Genomic DNA, 15849 nt, shown 5'->3' with positions numbered 1-15849 from the left:
GATTTTACTATGTACTTATTTTAGCAGTATGCTTTGTATTTTGATATGTTTTCATGTTACTACTTAGGTTCTTTGATTTCAGCTTGAAGAACTGTCTTTAGTCTTTCTCGTAAATAAGGTCTGAAGGTGCTGAACTACCTAATTATTTGTCTTTATCTCTTTATTGTTTCTGAAGGACAGCTTTGTTAAGTACAATATGTTTCCTTGGCTTCCCTCTCTGCCCCCACCCCAATTTTTTTAATCTAACTTTCCACTCTTTTCTGGCTCATAATGTTTCTTCTGAGAAATTTGCATATATCCTTGTGGGTGTTCCACTTTATAACATGAATTTCTTTTTCCCAGCTGCTTTTGAATTTTTTTCTTCATAATTGTTCCTTGACAGTTTTATTATGTGTTTCAGTGACATCATATTTGTGTAACTTGTATGGGGACAGTGAGCATCATGTACCTGGATGTCTCTGCTTCTCTCCCTAGATTTGGGAAGTTTTCAGCCATGATTTCCTTAGTTTTTGCTCTTGTCTTTCTCTCTCTTATTCTTCATGGACTTATTCCATGAATGTTGCTTCAAGTTCCATAATCCGTGTAGGCTTTCTTTATTTTTTCTTTTTTACTCCTCTGACTGGATAATGTAAAGACCTACCTTCAAATTCACAGATTCTGTTTCGCTTGACGAAGTTGGCTGTTGATGCTCTCTGTTGCATTTTTCATTTCATTGATTTTATTCAGCATTAGAGCTCCTGTTAGGTTCTCCCCTCCACCTTTTTGCATTTACTTATTTTTTAAATTTAAATTCAATTAATTAACATAGTGTATTACTAGTTTCAGAGGTAGAGTTCAGTGATTCAGTTCTACATGATACCTAGTGCTCATTACATCATGTGCCCTCCTTAAGGTCCATCACCCAATTGCCCCATCCCCCACCCCTCCCCCTCCAGTAACCCTCAGTTTGTTCCTGTGATTAAGAGTCTCTAATGGTTTGTCTCCCTCTCTGATTTCATCTTGTTTTATTGTTCCTTCCCTCCCCTATGATCCTGTTTTGTTTCTTAAATTACACACATCAGTGAGATCATATGATAATTGTCATTCTCTGATTTACTTATTTTGCTTATCGTAATACCCTCTAGCTCCATCCACGTCATTGCAAATGGCAAGATTTCTTTTTCTTTTTTTTGATGGCTGAGTAGTATTCGATTTTGTATGTGTGTGTTTATATATATCACATCTTCTGTATCCATTCGTCTGTCGATGGTCACCTGGGATCTTTCCATAGTGTGGCTATTGTGGACATTGCTGCTGTAAACATTGGGGTGCGGGTGCCCCTTCAGTTCACTACATTTGTATTTTTAGACTAAATGCCTAGTAGTGCAATTGCTGGGTCATAGGGTAGCCCTGTTTTCAACTTTTGAGGAACCTCCATACTGTTTCCCAGAGCGGCTGCACCAGCTTGCATTCCCACCAGCAGTGTAAGAGGGTTCCCCTTTCTCTGCATCCTCGCCAACATCTGTTGTTTCCTTACTTGTTAATTTGAGCCATTCTGACTGTTGTGAGGTGGTATCTCATGGTGGTTTTGATTTGTATTTCCCTGATGCTGAGTAAGGTTGAGTATTTTTTCATGTGTCTGTTGGCCATTTCGATGTCTTCTTTGGAGAAATGTCTGTTCCCGTCTTCTGCCCATTTCTTGATTGGGTCATTTATTCCTTGGGTGTTGAGTTTGATAAGTTCTTTATAGATCTTGGATACCAGCCCTTTATCTGATATGTCATTTGTAAATATCTTCTCCCATTCTGTCAGGTGTCTTTTGGTTTTGTCAACTGTTTCCTTTACTGTGCAAAAGCTTTTTATCTTGATGAAGTCCCAGTAGCTCATTTTTGCCTGTTTCCCTTGCCTTTAGAGATGTGTCTAGCAGGAAGTTGCTGCGGCTGAGGTCACAGAGGTTGCATTGCTGTCTGTGTTCTCTAAGATTTTGATGGATTCCTGTCTCACATTGAGGTCTTTCATCCATTTTGAGTCTATTGTATATGGTGTAAGGAAATGGTCTGGTTTCATTCTTCTGCATGTGGCTGTCCAATTTTCCAACACGATTTGTTGAAGAGACTGTCTTTGTTCCATCGGATATTCTTTCCTGCTTTGTCAAAGATTAGTTGACCATATAGTTGAGGTCCATTTCTGGGTTATCCTGTTCACTGATCTGTGTGTCTTGTTTTTGTGCCAGTATCATACTGTCTTGATGATGACAGCTTTGTAATAGAGCTTGAAGTCAGGCATTGTGATGGCCCCAGCTTTGGTTTTCTTTTTCAACATTCCCTTGGCTATTCGGGGTCTCTGCTGGGTTCATACAAATTTTAGGATTATTTGCTCTAGCTCTGTGAAAAAAGTTGATGGTATTTTGATAGGGATTGCATTGAATATATAGATTGCTCTAGGTAGCATAGACATTTTAACAATATTTGTTCTTCCAATCCATGAGCACGGAATGTTTTCCCATCGCTTTGTGTCTTCCTCCGTTTCTTTCATGAGTATTCTATAGTTTTCTGAGTACAGATCCTTTGCCTCTTTGGTTAGGTTTATTCCTAGGTATCCCCTTATGGTTTTGGGTGCAATTGTAAATGGGATCGACTCTCTTTCTCTTTCTTCTGACTCATTGTGATTTCTGTCCATTGATTGTATGTCCTGCCACTTTACTGAATTCCTGTATGAGTTCTAGCAATTTTGGGGAGTCTTTTGGGTTTTCCACATAGAGTATCATGTCATCTGCAAAGAGTGAGAGTTTGACTTTTTCTTTGCTGATTCGGATGCCTTTTATTTCTTTTTGTTGTCTGATTGCTGAGGCTAGGACTTCTAGTACTATGTTGAACAGTGGTGAGTGGGGACATCCCTGCCGTGTTCCTGACCTTAGGGGAAAAGCTCTCAGTTTTTCCCCATTAAGAATGATATTTGCTGAGGTCTTTTCATATATGGGTTTTATGATATCTAGGTGTGTTCCCTCTATCCCTACACTGTGAAGAGTTTTAATCAAGAAAGGATGCTTGCTGTACTTTGTCACATGCTTTTTCTGCATCTGTTGAGAGGATCATATGGTTTTCGTCCTTGCTTTTATTAGTGTAATGTATCACATTGATTGATTTGAGGATGTTGAACCACCTTTGCAGTCCAGAATGAATCTCACTTGGTCATGATGAACAATCCTTTTAACGTACTCTTGGATCCTATTGGCTAGTATCTTGGTGAGAATTTTTGCATCCATGTTCATCAGGGATATTGATGTCTGTAATTCTCCTTTTTGGTAGTGTCTTTATCTGGTTTGCGGATCAAGGTAATGCTGGCCTCATGCAGAGTCTGGAAGTTTTCCTTCCATTTCTGTTTTTTGAAACAGCTTCAGAAGAATAGGTATGTTAAATCTTCTTGAAATGTTTGGTGGAATTCCCCTGGGAAGTCATCCAGCCCTGGACTTTTGTTTGTTAGGAGATTTTTGATTCCTGCTTCAATTTCCTTGCTGGTTATGGGTCTGTTCAAGTTTTCTATTTCTTCCCATTTCAGTTTTGGTAGTTTATACATCTCTAGGAATGCATCCATTTCTTTGAGATTGCCTAATATCTTGGCATATAGTTGCTCATAGTATGTTTTTATAATTATTTATATTTTGTCGGTATTGGTTGTGATCTCTCCTCTTTCATTCAAGATTTTATTTATTTGGGTCGTTTCTCTTTTCTTTTTGATAAGTCTGGCCAGGGTTTATCAATCTTACTAATTTGTTTAAGGAACCATCTCCTAGTTTTGTGGATTTGTTCTATTCTTTCCATTTCTATTTCATTGATTTCTGCTCTGACCTTTATTAATTCTCTTCTCTTGCTGGGTTTAGGCTTTATTTGCTGTTCTTTCTCCAGGTCCTTTAGGTGTAAGGTTAGGTTGTGTATTTGAGACCTTTCTTGTTTCTTGAGAAACGCTTGTATTGCTATATACGTCCCTCTTAGGACTGCCTTTGCTACATTCCAAAGGTTTTGAATGGTTGTGTTTTCATTTCAATTTATTTCCATGAATTTTTTTTTTAAAGATTTTATTTATTTATGTGACAGAGAGACAGCCAGTGAGAGAGGGAACACAGCAGGGGAGTGGGAGAGGAAGAAGCAGGCTCCCAGCAGAGGAGCCTGATGTGGGACTCGATCCCGGAACGCCGGGATCCCTCCCTGAGCTGAAGGCAGCCACCTAACGACTGCGCTACCCAGGCGCCCCTCCATGAATTTTTTAAATTATTTTTTAATTTCCTGGTTGACTCATTCATTCTTTAGTAGGATGCTCTTTAGCCTCCATGTGTTTGAGTTCTTTCCAACTTTTCTCTTGTGATTGAGTTCAAATTTCAAAGCATTGTAGTCTGAAAATATGCAGGGAATGATTCCATCTTTTGGTACCAGTTGAGACATGATTTGTGACCCAGTATGTGATCGGTTCTGGAGAATGTTCCATGTGCACTCGAGAAGAATGTGTATTCTGTTGCTTTAGGGTGGAATGCTGAATATGTCTTTGAAGCCCATCTGGTCCAGTGTGTCATTCAAAGTCATTGTTTCCTTTTTGATCTTCTGCTTAGATAATCTGTCCATTGCAGTGAGTGGGGTGTTAAAGTCCCGTACTATTATTATATTATTATTAATGTGTTTCTTTAATTTTGTTATTAATTGGTTTGTATAATTGTCTGCTCCTATCTTGGGGGCATAAAATTTAGAATTGTTAGATCTTCTTGTTGGATAGACCTCTTAATTATGGTATAGTGTCCTTCCTCATCTCTTATTACAGTCTTTGGTTTAAAATTTTATTTGTCTGATATAAGGATTGCTACTCCACCTTTCTTTTGATGTCCATTAGCATGATAAATGGTTTTCCACCCCCTCACTTTCAATCTAGAGGTGTCTTTGGGTCTAGAATGAGTCTTTTGCAGACAGCATTTCGATGGGTCTTGCTTTTTTTTTTTTTTTTTTAAGATTTTATTTATTTATTTGGCAGAGAGACAGTGAGAGAGAGAACACAAGCAGGGGAGTGAGAGTAAGAAGCAGGCTTCCGCTGAGCAGGAAGCCCAATGTGGGGCTCGATCCCAGGACCCTGGGATCATGACCTGAGCTGAGGGCATGCTTAACGACTGAGCCACCCAAGCACCTGGGTCTTCCTTTTTTATCCAATCTGATACCCTGTGTCTTTTGATTGGGTCTTTTAGACCATTTACATTCAGAATAACTTTTGAAAGATAAGAGGTTAGTGCCATTTTATTGCCTGAATAGTCACAGTTTCTTTATATTTTCTCTGTTCCTTTTTGGTCTGTGTTCCTTTTGGGCTCTCTCTTCACTTAGGGGATCCCCTTTGATATTTCTTGCAGGGCTGGTTTAGTGACCACAAATTCTTTTAGTTTCTCTTTGTCCTGGAATCTCTTTATCTCTCCTTTTATTCTGAATGACAGCCTCGCTGGATAAAGTATTCTTGGCTGCCTATTTTTCTCATTTAGCACCCTGAATATATCATGCCAGTCCTTTCTGGCCTGCCAGGTTTCTGTGGATAGGTCTGCTGCCCTTCTAATGTTTTTACCCTTGTATGTTATGGACCTCTTGTCCCAAGATGCTTGCAGGATTTTTTCTGTGTCTCTGAGGTTTCCAAGCTTCACTATCTATATGTTGAAGTGTTGACCTATTTTTAATGATTTTGAGGGGTATTCTCTCTGTTTCCTGGACTTTGATGCCTGTTTTCTTCTCCAGATTAGAGAAGATCTCTGTTATAATTTCCTTAATATACCTTCTGCTCCTCCCCTCTCTCTTTCCTCTTCTGGGATTCCAATTATTCTAATATTATTTCACTTTATAGTATTACTTATCTCTCGAATTCTCCCCTCATAATCCAATAGTTGTTTATCTCTCTTTTTCTCAGCTTCTTTATTCTCCATCACTTTGTTTTCTATACCATTAATTTTCTCTTCTGCCTCATTTATCCTAGAAGTTAGAGCCTCCGTTTTTTTTTTTTTAAGATTGTATTTATTTGACACAGAGAGAGCAAGCACAAGCAGAAGGAGTGGCAGGCAGAGGGAGAGGGGGAAGCAGGCTCCCCCTGAGCAAGGAGCCCAACGTGGGGCTCGATCCCAGGACCCTGGGATCATGACCTGAGCCAGAGTCAGACGCTTAACCAACTGAGCTACCTACACACCCCTAGAATCTCCATTTTTTATTGCATCTCATTGATAGCCTTTTTGATTTCCACTTGACTAGATTTTAGTTCTTTTATTTCTCCAGAATGAGATTCTCTAGTGTCTTCTATGCTTTTTTCAAGCCCCACTAGTATCTCTATAATCGTTATTCTGAACTCTAGTTCCGCATCTTACTTATATCCATACTGAATAGGTCCCTGGCAGTCAATACTGCCTCTCGTTCTCTTTTTTGAGGTGATTTTTTCCATCTTGTCATTCTGTCCAGAGATGAATAGATGAATGAGAGAACAAAACACTAAAATGGCAACAACAATCCCTTAGAAATATGCAGTAAACAAATCAGAAGAGACCTGAAACAAAAAAAAAAATTTTTTTTAAAGTGAGAGAGAATATAATCAGGTGAACAGAACAGAGCAGTACACTGGATCCCATGTGTATTTTGATCTGTTTGTTAGAAAAGTAGATACCAAAAGTGTAAGGAATGAAAAACATGTATGTACAAAAATAAAATTAAATACAGTGAAAGGACAGAATGTAACTTTAAAAATGAAAGTTAAAAGACAAAAAAAAGAAAAAAGGAAAGAATATAAGCAGACGGGTGAACATCTACTATATCCTGGGTTTATTTTGATCTGTTAGAAGAAACTACATCCCAAAATCGTGAGGAAAGAAAAAATTACATATACAAAAATAATATTAAATACATTGAAGGAATAGAATGTAACTGTAAAGATGAAAATTTAAAAAGACTTTTAAAAAAAGAAAGAATATAATCAGACAGGTGAAGAGAACAGAGCAATACATTAGATTCTGTGTGTATTTTGGTGTGTTTGTTAGAAGAAACTGCATCCCAGAATTGTAAAGGAAGAAAAAAATATATATACGAAAATAAATACAGTGAAAGGATAGAATGTAACTCTAAAAATGAAAATTAAAAAAGACTTTAAAAAAAAGAGTTGATAAAATAGGAAATTGGTTTAAAAGGAAAAAGAAAAAAAATTAAAATTGACAGGCTAAGGAATCGTGAGAAAAAAAACCATGAATTCTATGTACTGTTTTCCCCTAGCCCTGGAGTTTTGCAGTTCTGTGTGATCGGTAAACTTGGTCTTAGCGGGAGGTTCTTGCTGAACTTCTGGGGGAGGGGCCTGTTGCGCTGATTCTCAGGTGCCTTTGCCGTGGGAGGAATTGCACCCCTCTTGTCAGGAAGCCCGGCTAAGTAAGAGGCTCTGGATTGCTCTATGTGGCTTTTGTTCCCTGAAGGCTTTCCCTGCAGCTTTAGAGGATGACAATGAAAGTGGCGGCCTCCCAATCTCCAGGCCAAGAGCCAAAACCTTGTGCCCCCCACTCCTCAGTGAACCCTCAGGGAAAAGCAGGCAATCACTCCTGGCTCCCTGGTCTGTGGCCGCACTCTGCTCACCCAGCCTGTGTTGCGACAAAGCATTTGTGGCCCTGCTTCAAGTCTCGAAACTTTGTAGACTCCTGCGGGGCACATGCGTGCCTCCCCAAGAGAGGAAGAGGGATCTTGCGGGGCTCTGCCGCTTGCTGGAGAGTGGTTGCTCCAAGCAGGAGAGTGGTTGCCCTACCGTGTCATGGTTCATGATTCACGGTTTATGGCAACACCGAGCTGAGACCCCACTTTCAGGCTCCCTGATTGTAGCCGGATTCCCCGCTCCAATGCCTGGGAACTCTTCCGCAGTCAGGCACCCCCATTCTTTCTGTGACCCTGGGTATCCTGAGACCACACTGTCCCACTTAGGACTCTACTGTGCTCGCCACCTGAGCTCCTTTCAGACAGGGATGTCCCTCGCTGGAATAGCCTTCTAAAAGTTCTGATTTTGCACTCTGTGGCTATATCACTTTCCAGTGGCTGGCTTCCAGAAGCTCCCTACCCCCATGGTTTATCTTCTGATATATCCCCTTGGATTCACTTCTCCACACCTCCTACCTTGCAGAAAGTGGTCGCTTTTCTATTTGTAGACATGCAGCAATCTTTTCTTAGATCTCCGGTTGAGTTCACAGGTATTCAGAATAATTTGATAGCTATCTAGCTGAATTCCTGGGACCAGACAAAAATAAGGTCTCCTACTCCTCTGCCATCTTGGACTTCCACTTTTCCCCCCATTTTTTTAATGGGACAATGTCACCATCTTATTTTAATGTAAACATTTAATACCAGAGATTAAGTTAATTTTTACCAACTCAGAATTTTTGCAAATATATGAACTTTCCATTTTATCGTATAGTTTATATCACACTACTTCAAAGCATTTCTCTACATGTATTCTCTCTCTTTTTTGAATATTTTATTTATTTGAGAGAAAGCACAAGCAGAGGGAGAGGGAGAAGCAGACTCTCCGCTGAGCGCAGAGTCCGATGCGGAGCTTGATCCCAGGACCCCAGTATCAATAATCTGAGCCGAAGTCAGACACTTAACCCACTGAGCCACCCACGTGCCCCTGCATGTATTCGAAAACAGCTCCTCTGGAATGATTTCCATCACCAGTAACATAAATATACAAGGGACCTTGATTCTAAACAAACAACATCTCTAACTTAAATGAGTCATCAGATAATTGCAGTTGTTAATATCCAAAGGACACTTTGTTGAAATGTTTCTTCTGATCCAACAGTTACAAATTTGAATCTTCAGAAAACAAGGGTGGTACAAGAGTAAAATAAACTAAACTTCTGCAATTTAAGCCTCCCATAACCCTAATCCTTTGACAGAAGCAAAGCAAAGCATCTTTGCTGCAAATTAAATGGGTCTCCAGTATTTCCATCTAGTTGATCTTTCAGAGCTAGACACCTATGACATAAAATAAATACCTATACCATCTTGGTTCTGGTTGGTTTAATTATGCCCGAAGAGTTTAATACCCACTCATCCAGGTCCAACAGTGGAAGGTCACATAAGTCGCTCTGGTAATTGGTGAGAAGAGACTGTAAAAGCACAGGTTGATTGTGCTGGTGCAGCCCTGTGGGAAGTTTTCTAACATAAAGAATGAGTAGAACAGTTCCGCTCTGAAGACCAGTTCATTAAGGGTAGTTTATATAGAAGGACAGAAACATTCTTCTCTCCCACACGTTATCTGCCATTCTACTTCTTAGAAGGTAGGTGGTACTAAGAGGATTTAGTGTTGTACAAGTATACATTATGATCTCGTACTGCTCCATTTCCTCATAGTTTGATGTCTTCCCAGCTGCCTGTGGTCTCATTGGGAGACTCGTCAGTGATTGGGTGGACTGTTACCAACTATTAATTGGTTCAGTTGTCATTGCTTATATCTGACCCTCCTTTTGGAGAGTGGGCACACCATGAACTCTCCTGTATTGCTAGTATGAAGTGTGGCGTGATTCTCCACCCTGTTGTTCCTCTCTGCCAATCTCTGTGAGCTCCGTGGAGGCCGGCACCTGTGGGCACCTGGATGAGGGTGTGCCTGGAACATACAACTGTCAGATGAGTCTGCTGTTCACTCCACTCAGACTCACCTGGCCACCAGTGACTACACCTCACTGCGTCCTTGGCCAGCCCATTTTGTTCCTTTTTATGATTTCTCTATCTTTGTTGAACAGCTCTTTTGTTTACTGTATCTTCTTTTGTTGAATCGTCTACCTGTAGCTCACTAAGCTTTGTTAAAACAATTATTTTGAATTTCGTCTGATAGATCACCTATCTCATTTCCATGGGTATGTTTTCTGATGAATTACTATATTCCTTTGATGGTGTTATGTTTCCTTGATTTTTTGTTTCTTACATCCTTGCATTGATGTTTGCATATTTGATGGTGTGGTCACTTCTTCCAGACTTTGTGGTACCTTTGGTTGAGAGAGTCCTTCACCTACAGGTGCGTGCAAAGGTGTCAGCTTCATGGGGTGTGGCTGTTCTGGATCTGGGGAAGGGCCAATGATAAACTCTCTGGGCAGCTCTGTCACCTGTCAGCATCAGCGAAGGCATCAGGCAGAGATGGCAGGATGGGCAAGGCTGCGGTATCCAAAGCAGTGGGGAAAACTGAGGAACGCCTGATGGCTTTTTTCCATGGAGAGTATTGTGGCAGAGTTGAGGTCGGTGCTGAGTCCAACTCATGGGCACCCTGTGGGTGGTGGCAGCGGCACTGGGGTCTGGTGTGCGGGCACTTTCAGAGTGACAGCAGTTTTGGGCCCTGGGATACCGATTACACCTCAGTGGTGTTAGTTTGCTTTGTGAGTTGCAGCCACACCCTGAACAGCCATGAAGTTTGTGTCTGTGTGTGCATGGATACACAGTGGCTCTGAGGTCCTGGCATCTGACTAGCCTATCTGGAGGGTATTTCCATTCCCTTGAGGCATAGGTGGACTTGATGTAGCTGGGGGTCAGGGTCTGGAATGCAGGCACACATAGGCACAGATCTGGGGCCCAGGACATGCACAGGGCTGAGGGGCAGTTGCAGTCCTTGTCCTGGAGCTGCACAACAGCAGCTCCTGGGGGTGGGGTGCAGGACACAGTAGCTTTATATTCACTGGGTCCATGATAGTGATGCGTGTTGGTTAACTCGGTGGCAAAAGCTGCCAGTGTCCCCTGTGGAGCAGGCAGCTGGAGCGTGCTGAGCAGGGACTGCAGTAGTGACTAATGAGATAGGTCCAGCCCTTACTTCTGACCCATCCCCACATCTCTCCTAATAGTCTCCAGCTGTCCTTTCTGCGTGCTTGTGCTCTCCTTTATGCTCCACTGTGTAGTAATTGGTCTTAATTGGATTTTTGAGCCCTCTGAAGCTAATGTCATTCATGGACAGCTCTTGAAGTCATTTTTGTTGGGGTAAAGGATGGTATCCTCTGTTCTACCATCCTGCTGACATCAGTCACATAGGATGTTTGTCTGGGTCCTTTGTACCCTGAGTAACTCTGGGACAGTGCTGGCCATCCATTTGACCGGTTTTCCTCCAGTATTTCTTTCCTTTCCTTACTTTCCTTTTCCTTTCTCTTTCCCTTTCCTTGCCCTTTCCTTTCCTTTTCAAGGAGCCCAACACAGGGCTTGAACTCAGGACCCTGAGATCAAGACCTGAGCTGTGATAAAGGGTCGGATGCCCAACTGGTGGAGCCACTAGGGCGCCCTTTCCTTTAGTGTTTCTATCCTCCTGGTACTCTGTAGTTGCTCAGGAGGGCTTACAGAGAAGAGTCCTTTGTGTATCATAGCATGGACATGCTCCAGAAGTGACCACGTGGGCTTACAGGGGCCCTGTTTCTTGTGCATGGCAGCTGGAAAGGTGTGATTCTCAGGACTGTGTTCAGATCATACTGGGCACCTTTGTTCAACCAGTTTGATGTGATTGCCGATGGCGACAATCCGTTTCTGTCTTTCCTCCTTCACTCTTGATAATTTGTGGACTTCTGGGTTCTACTCCTTTGTTAATTACGTGACTTGCAGTGTAGGGGTAATCGGTGCTTTTCAGGCCTCTACATCTCACCCATTTCTCTCACCGCTCTTTCTGTGTACTCTAGCATTCACACTTGCCCAGTTTGCCAGGAGATGTTGACATATACTTAAACTGACCTTGAACAGCAGCAAATTTCGTGTGATTGGATTTTCCCACAGCCTTCTACTCAGCCAAGAAACAGGCCAACACAAAGTTGTGGGCAGAGAACAAGTTGTAGACCCTGGCTCTCTTCCTTGTGTCATACCATAGTGTTTTGTCCTTCTAGAGTGCTCTCCGTAATACTTTGACCAGTTGGGCCCAGTTACGCATAGCGGCCACTCCTTCAGTTGAATTCCATCTCCTTTGTGTGGAAAAGCACGCTGTACACTCCTGCCTAGATGAATCGGGTGCATGCGTGTGATGGGCTCAGCCCCTCGCGATAGTGAACACGAATTTCACCAGCGTTTCTTTGCCTTCAGGTTGCTGCTGTGGAGCAGAGGGTGAGGAGGCACCCTTTGCACAGAGCACTACTGTAGGCGCGTCACAGGCCGGGACGCCCGCGGCAGCTCTGTCTTCCCGGAAGACCCACCCCTGTGAGCTGTGTGGTCCAGTCTTGAGAGACATTTTCCACTTGGCTGAGCACCAGGGAAAAGGAAACAGCCAGAAACTGTTGAGGTGTGGGGCGTGTGGGAAACCATTTTATTGCAGTGCAAAGTCTCAGCAGCAGCAGGAGGAGCACACAGAAGAGAAACCATTTAGATGCAGTGTCAATAGGGCCTCTGTGGTGAAGAGCCGGGGATTCCATGATTCAGGAAAGCCCTTTACCCGTGGAGAGGTTCAGAAGGACCTCCAGCCTGGCTTGGGACATCTAGAGCAAGAGGCCACCTATACTGGGGAGAAGCTAAAGGAAATCACCCAGTTAGGGACAACTTTACAAAGCAGAAAAAGTCATGGTACTTGGGGAGAATGCAAGAATACCTTTGGTCCCAAACACATACATATTCAGGACCAGGGTGTCCACTTTGGAAGACAGTCCTTTGTGTGCAGTGAATGTGGGAAATCTTTTAGCACTCTTACTACTCTCCATTATCACCACAGAGTTCACACAGGAGAAAGGCCTTATGAGTGCAGTGAGTGTGGCAAATCCTTTACCCGAAGACATAGACTCAATATGCACCTAAAGGTACACTCAGGTGAAAGGCCTTATGAGTGTAATGAATGTGGGAAATCTTTTATTTGTAGGTATGAACTCCATTATCATCAGAGAAGTCACTCTGGAGAAAAACCTTTTGAGTGCAGTGAATGTGGGAGATCTTTTACCTATCGCTCTGCCCTCAGTTATCACCAGAGATCCCACAGAGGAGAAAAACCTTTTGAGTGCAGTGAATGTGGGAAATCTTTTACTTCTAGCTCTGCACTCAGGTATCATCACAGAGGTCACACAGGAGAAAGGCCTTATGAGTGCAGTGAATGTGGGAAATCCTTTAGACAAAAACATTCCCTCTCAATACACCAGAGAATTCATAGTAGAGGAAACCCTTACAAATGCAACAAATGTGGGAAGTCTTTTTCTTGTAGTTCCAGCTTCCATTATCATGAGAGAGTTCACACAGGAGAAAGGCCTTATGAATGCAGTGAGTGTGGAAAGTCTTTTATAAGTAGTACTGCCCTCCATTATCATCACAGGGTTCACACTGGAGAAAGGCCTCATGAATGCAGTGAATGTGGGAAATCTTTTAGCACTCATAGTGCTCTTCAGTATCATCGCAGGGTTCACACAGGAGAAAGGCCTCATGAGTGTAGTGAATGTGGCAAATCCTTTACCCGAAGAAATAGCCTCAATATGCACCTAAAGGTTCATTCAAGTGAAAGGTTTTATGAGTGTAATGAATGTGGGAAGTCCTTTATTTGTAGGTATGAACTCCAGTATCATCAGAGAAGTCACTCTGGAGAAAAACCTTTTGAGTGCAGTGAATGTGGGAGATCTTTTACCTCTCGCTCTGCCCTCAGTTATCACCAGAGATCCCACAGAGGAGAAAGGCCTTATGAATGCAGTGAATGTGGGAAATCTTTTACTTCTAGCTCTGCACTCAGGTATCATCACAGAGGTCACACAGGAGAAAGGCCTTATGAGTGCAGTGAATGTGGGAAATCCTTTAGACAAAAACATTCCCTCTCAATACACCAGAGAATTCATAATGGAGGAAGCCCTTACAAATGCAACAAATGTGGGAAATCTTTTACTTTTAGTTCCAGCTTCCATTATCATCAGAAAATTCACACAGGAGAAAGGCCTTATGAATGCAGTGAGTGTGGAAAGTCTTTTATAAGTAGTACTGCCCTCCATTATCATCACAGAGTTCACACTGGAGAAAGGCCTCATGAATGCAGTGAATGTGGGAAATCTTTTATCACTCGTACTGCTCTCTCTTATCATCACAGGGTTCACACTGGAGAACGACCTTATGAGTGCAGTAAATGTGGGAAGTCTTTTAGGGGAAAATCTAACCTCTCTCAGCATTGGAGAGTTCACACTAGAGAAAGGCATGGTTGTATAATGAATATGCAATTTCCATATTCAGTGTAATGCCACTGGTGGAAACTCTTTGAGGAGCCATTTGTCTGATTTGAATCTTTTATAGTGGGGAGATTCCTTATAATTTATGTTGAAGTATGTGTGGCTATGTTGCATTTTCTAAATTGTCCAGAGATCTCTCTAGATTTATGTAACTGACAGTTCTGTGACCCTTTCACCTCTGCTGACTGGTAGGTCCACACAGTGCGCATCAGTCTCCACCCCGGTGCACTCAGAGAACCTGACCCCTGTTCTCTTGAATTGGAGCAGATTAGCAGTAACCTGTGGTCTTAGGGGTCAGCTTCCCCTTCTCCTTGAATACCTTCAGGGCATGGACCTAAATCAGTGATGACCCAGAGAACATCATGAATTTGGCTGGCAGCTTACAGAGAATGACTACCTTTTTCAGGAACACGTTGGTCTCGTGTGATACTTGTGATGAGTTTTTCCAGCTTCCAAGTGACAAACTGGAGAACTGTCTGCTCCACATTGATTTGGCTAACATGATATTCAAGGCCTCTTTAAGTCCTCTTTAATCTTGAATGTTCTACTTACTGTGTGGGGTAGTTTATAAAAAGATTTGGGCTCACCAGGCATCAAAGGGTGAACTTTTTAAGAGTCTCAAATTATCTGTGCCTGAGGAGGGAGAGGATGATGGCAGGAAATAGCTTGCCAGTTTTATTTTGTTTTGTTTTTTAAGTAAACTCGATGTCCAGCTTGGGGCTCAAAGTCAAAACCCTGCCATCAAGAATCACAAGCTCTACTGATTGAGCCAGCCAGGTGTCCCAGTAGCCTCCCAGTTTGGACTAAATTTGCACTGCTGCCTCACAGCCTCCTAGGAAAAACTGTGGGGCTTTCTGGTTTTCACTTGAGGCCTGGATGACGTGTGTTTTAGGGGCCTCAGTGATGACCCCCAGGAGGGGGCAGGTGTGGGACTCTTAGTGCTTGTGAAAGCAACATGAGTTTTTTCCCGTACTCAAAGGAGGTATCACAGGGATGTCAGCACTGTTGAGGGGATCTTTTCCCATGTTTACAAGTAGCCATGAGCTCTGATGTCCACAATTCACTGGGCGAGGATCACTGGTTGTAATACCGTAGGGGTTAAGGAAAAGCATAATTGGTACAGAAACGCTGGCTTAATAGAAAGGGGAGGAGACTGCAGCCAACTGGATGGAACGTGCCTCTTCTACAAATGCATCTGGACAAGTTTCTGTGACAGAGACTCCGCAGGATCAGTGTGTACACAAATCTCAGGAGGTCTAGGCATGTTTATCTAATGTAGCTGAAGTCATTGTCAAATAAAATAATTGAAAGATATTGGCGATTCCTTTAGCCCCTCAGTGTTTTCCACCTCAAGGCCATTACTGCACAGAGAGGAAAACAAAATATTAAAAGGGGCGGGGGGAATCTATAGTTTGTTGATGTGGCACTTAAGACCCAGGCGGTGTTCCAGTTAACTCCAGGGGAGATGTCCTTCATTGCTCCCTATATTTGCAGATGGAGGTAAGACTAACGCCCAGAGGACATGGGAACAGGTGGTACTGTCAGTTTAGGGTTGCCAAACCTATTTTTATTTTGAGCCAATTTTTAAAATTGTATAAAGGTTTAATTTACAGATGCTAATAAGCTGCATATAATTAAGAGTGTACAATTTGTAAGTTTTGACAAGGATATGAATCTCTGACCCCATCATAATCCTGATAATG

The 15849-nt window shown here is 42.3% G+C and overlaps 1 protein-coding gene across 3 annotated transcripts in view; it reads left to right on the top strand.

The window, feature by feature from the left end:
• LOC123776973 (uncharacterized) overlaps window positions 1–15450 on the top strand; it is a 36726-nt gene extending 21276 nt beyond the window's left edge. For all 3 annotated transcript variants that reach the window (XM_087853263.1, XM_045773368.2, XM_087853264.1), the window contains exon 3: window positions 12048–15450. In XM_087853263.1, coding sequence (XP_087709389.1) covers window positions 12048–14155 — 2108 coding nt within the window. In that variant the 3' untranslated portion in view covers window positions 14156–15450. The remainder of the gene's footprint in view (window positions 1–12047) is intronic.
• The last annotated feature ends 399 nt before the right edge of the window (window positions 15451–15849 follow it).

This window comes from Ursus americanus, chromosome 21 (genome assembly GCF_024610735.1).
Source record: "Ursus americanus isolate L20-20 chromosome 21, mUrsAme1.1.p, whole genome shotgun sequence".
In the NCBI taxonomy this organism is placed as follows: domain Eukaryota; kingdom Metazoa; phylum Chordata; class Mammalia; order Carnivora; family Ursidae; genus Ursus; species Ursus americanus.
This window is presented reverse-complemented; position numbering and strand designations above follow the sequence as displayed.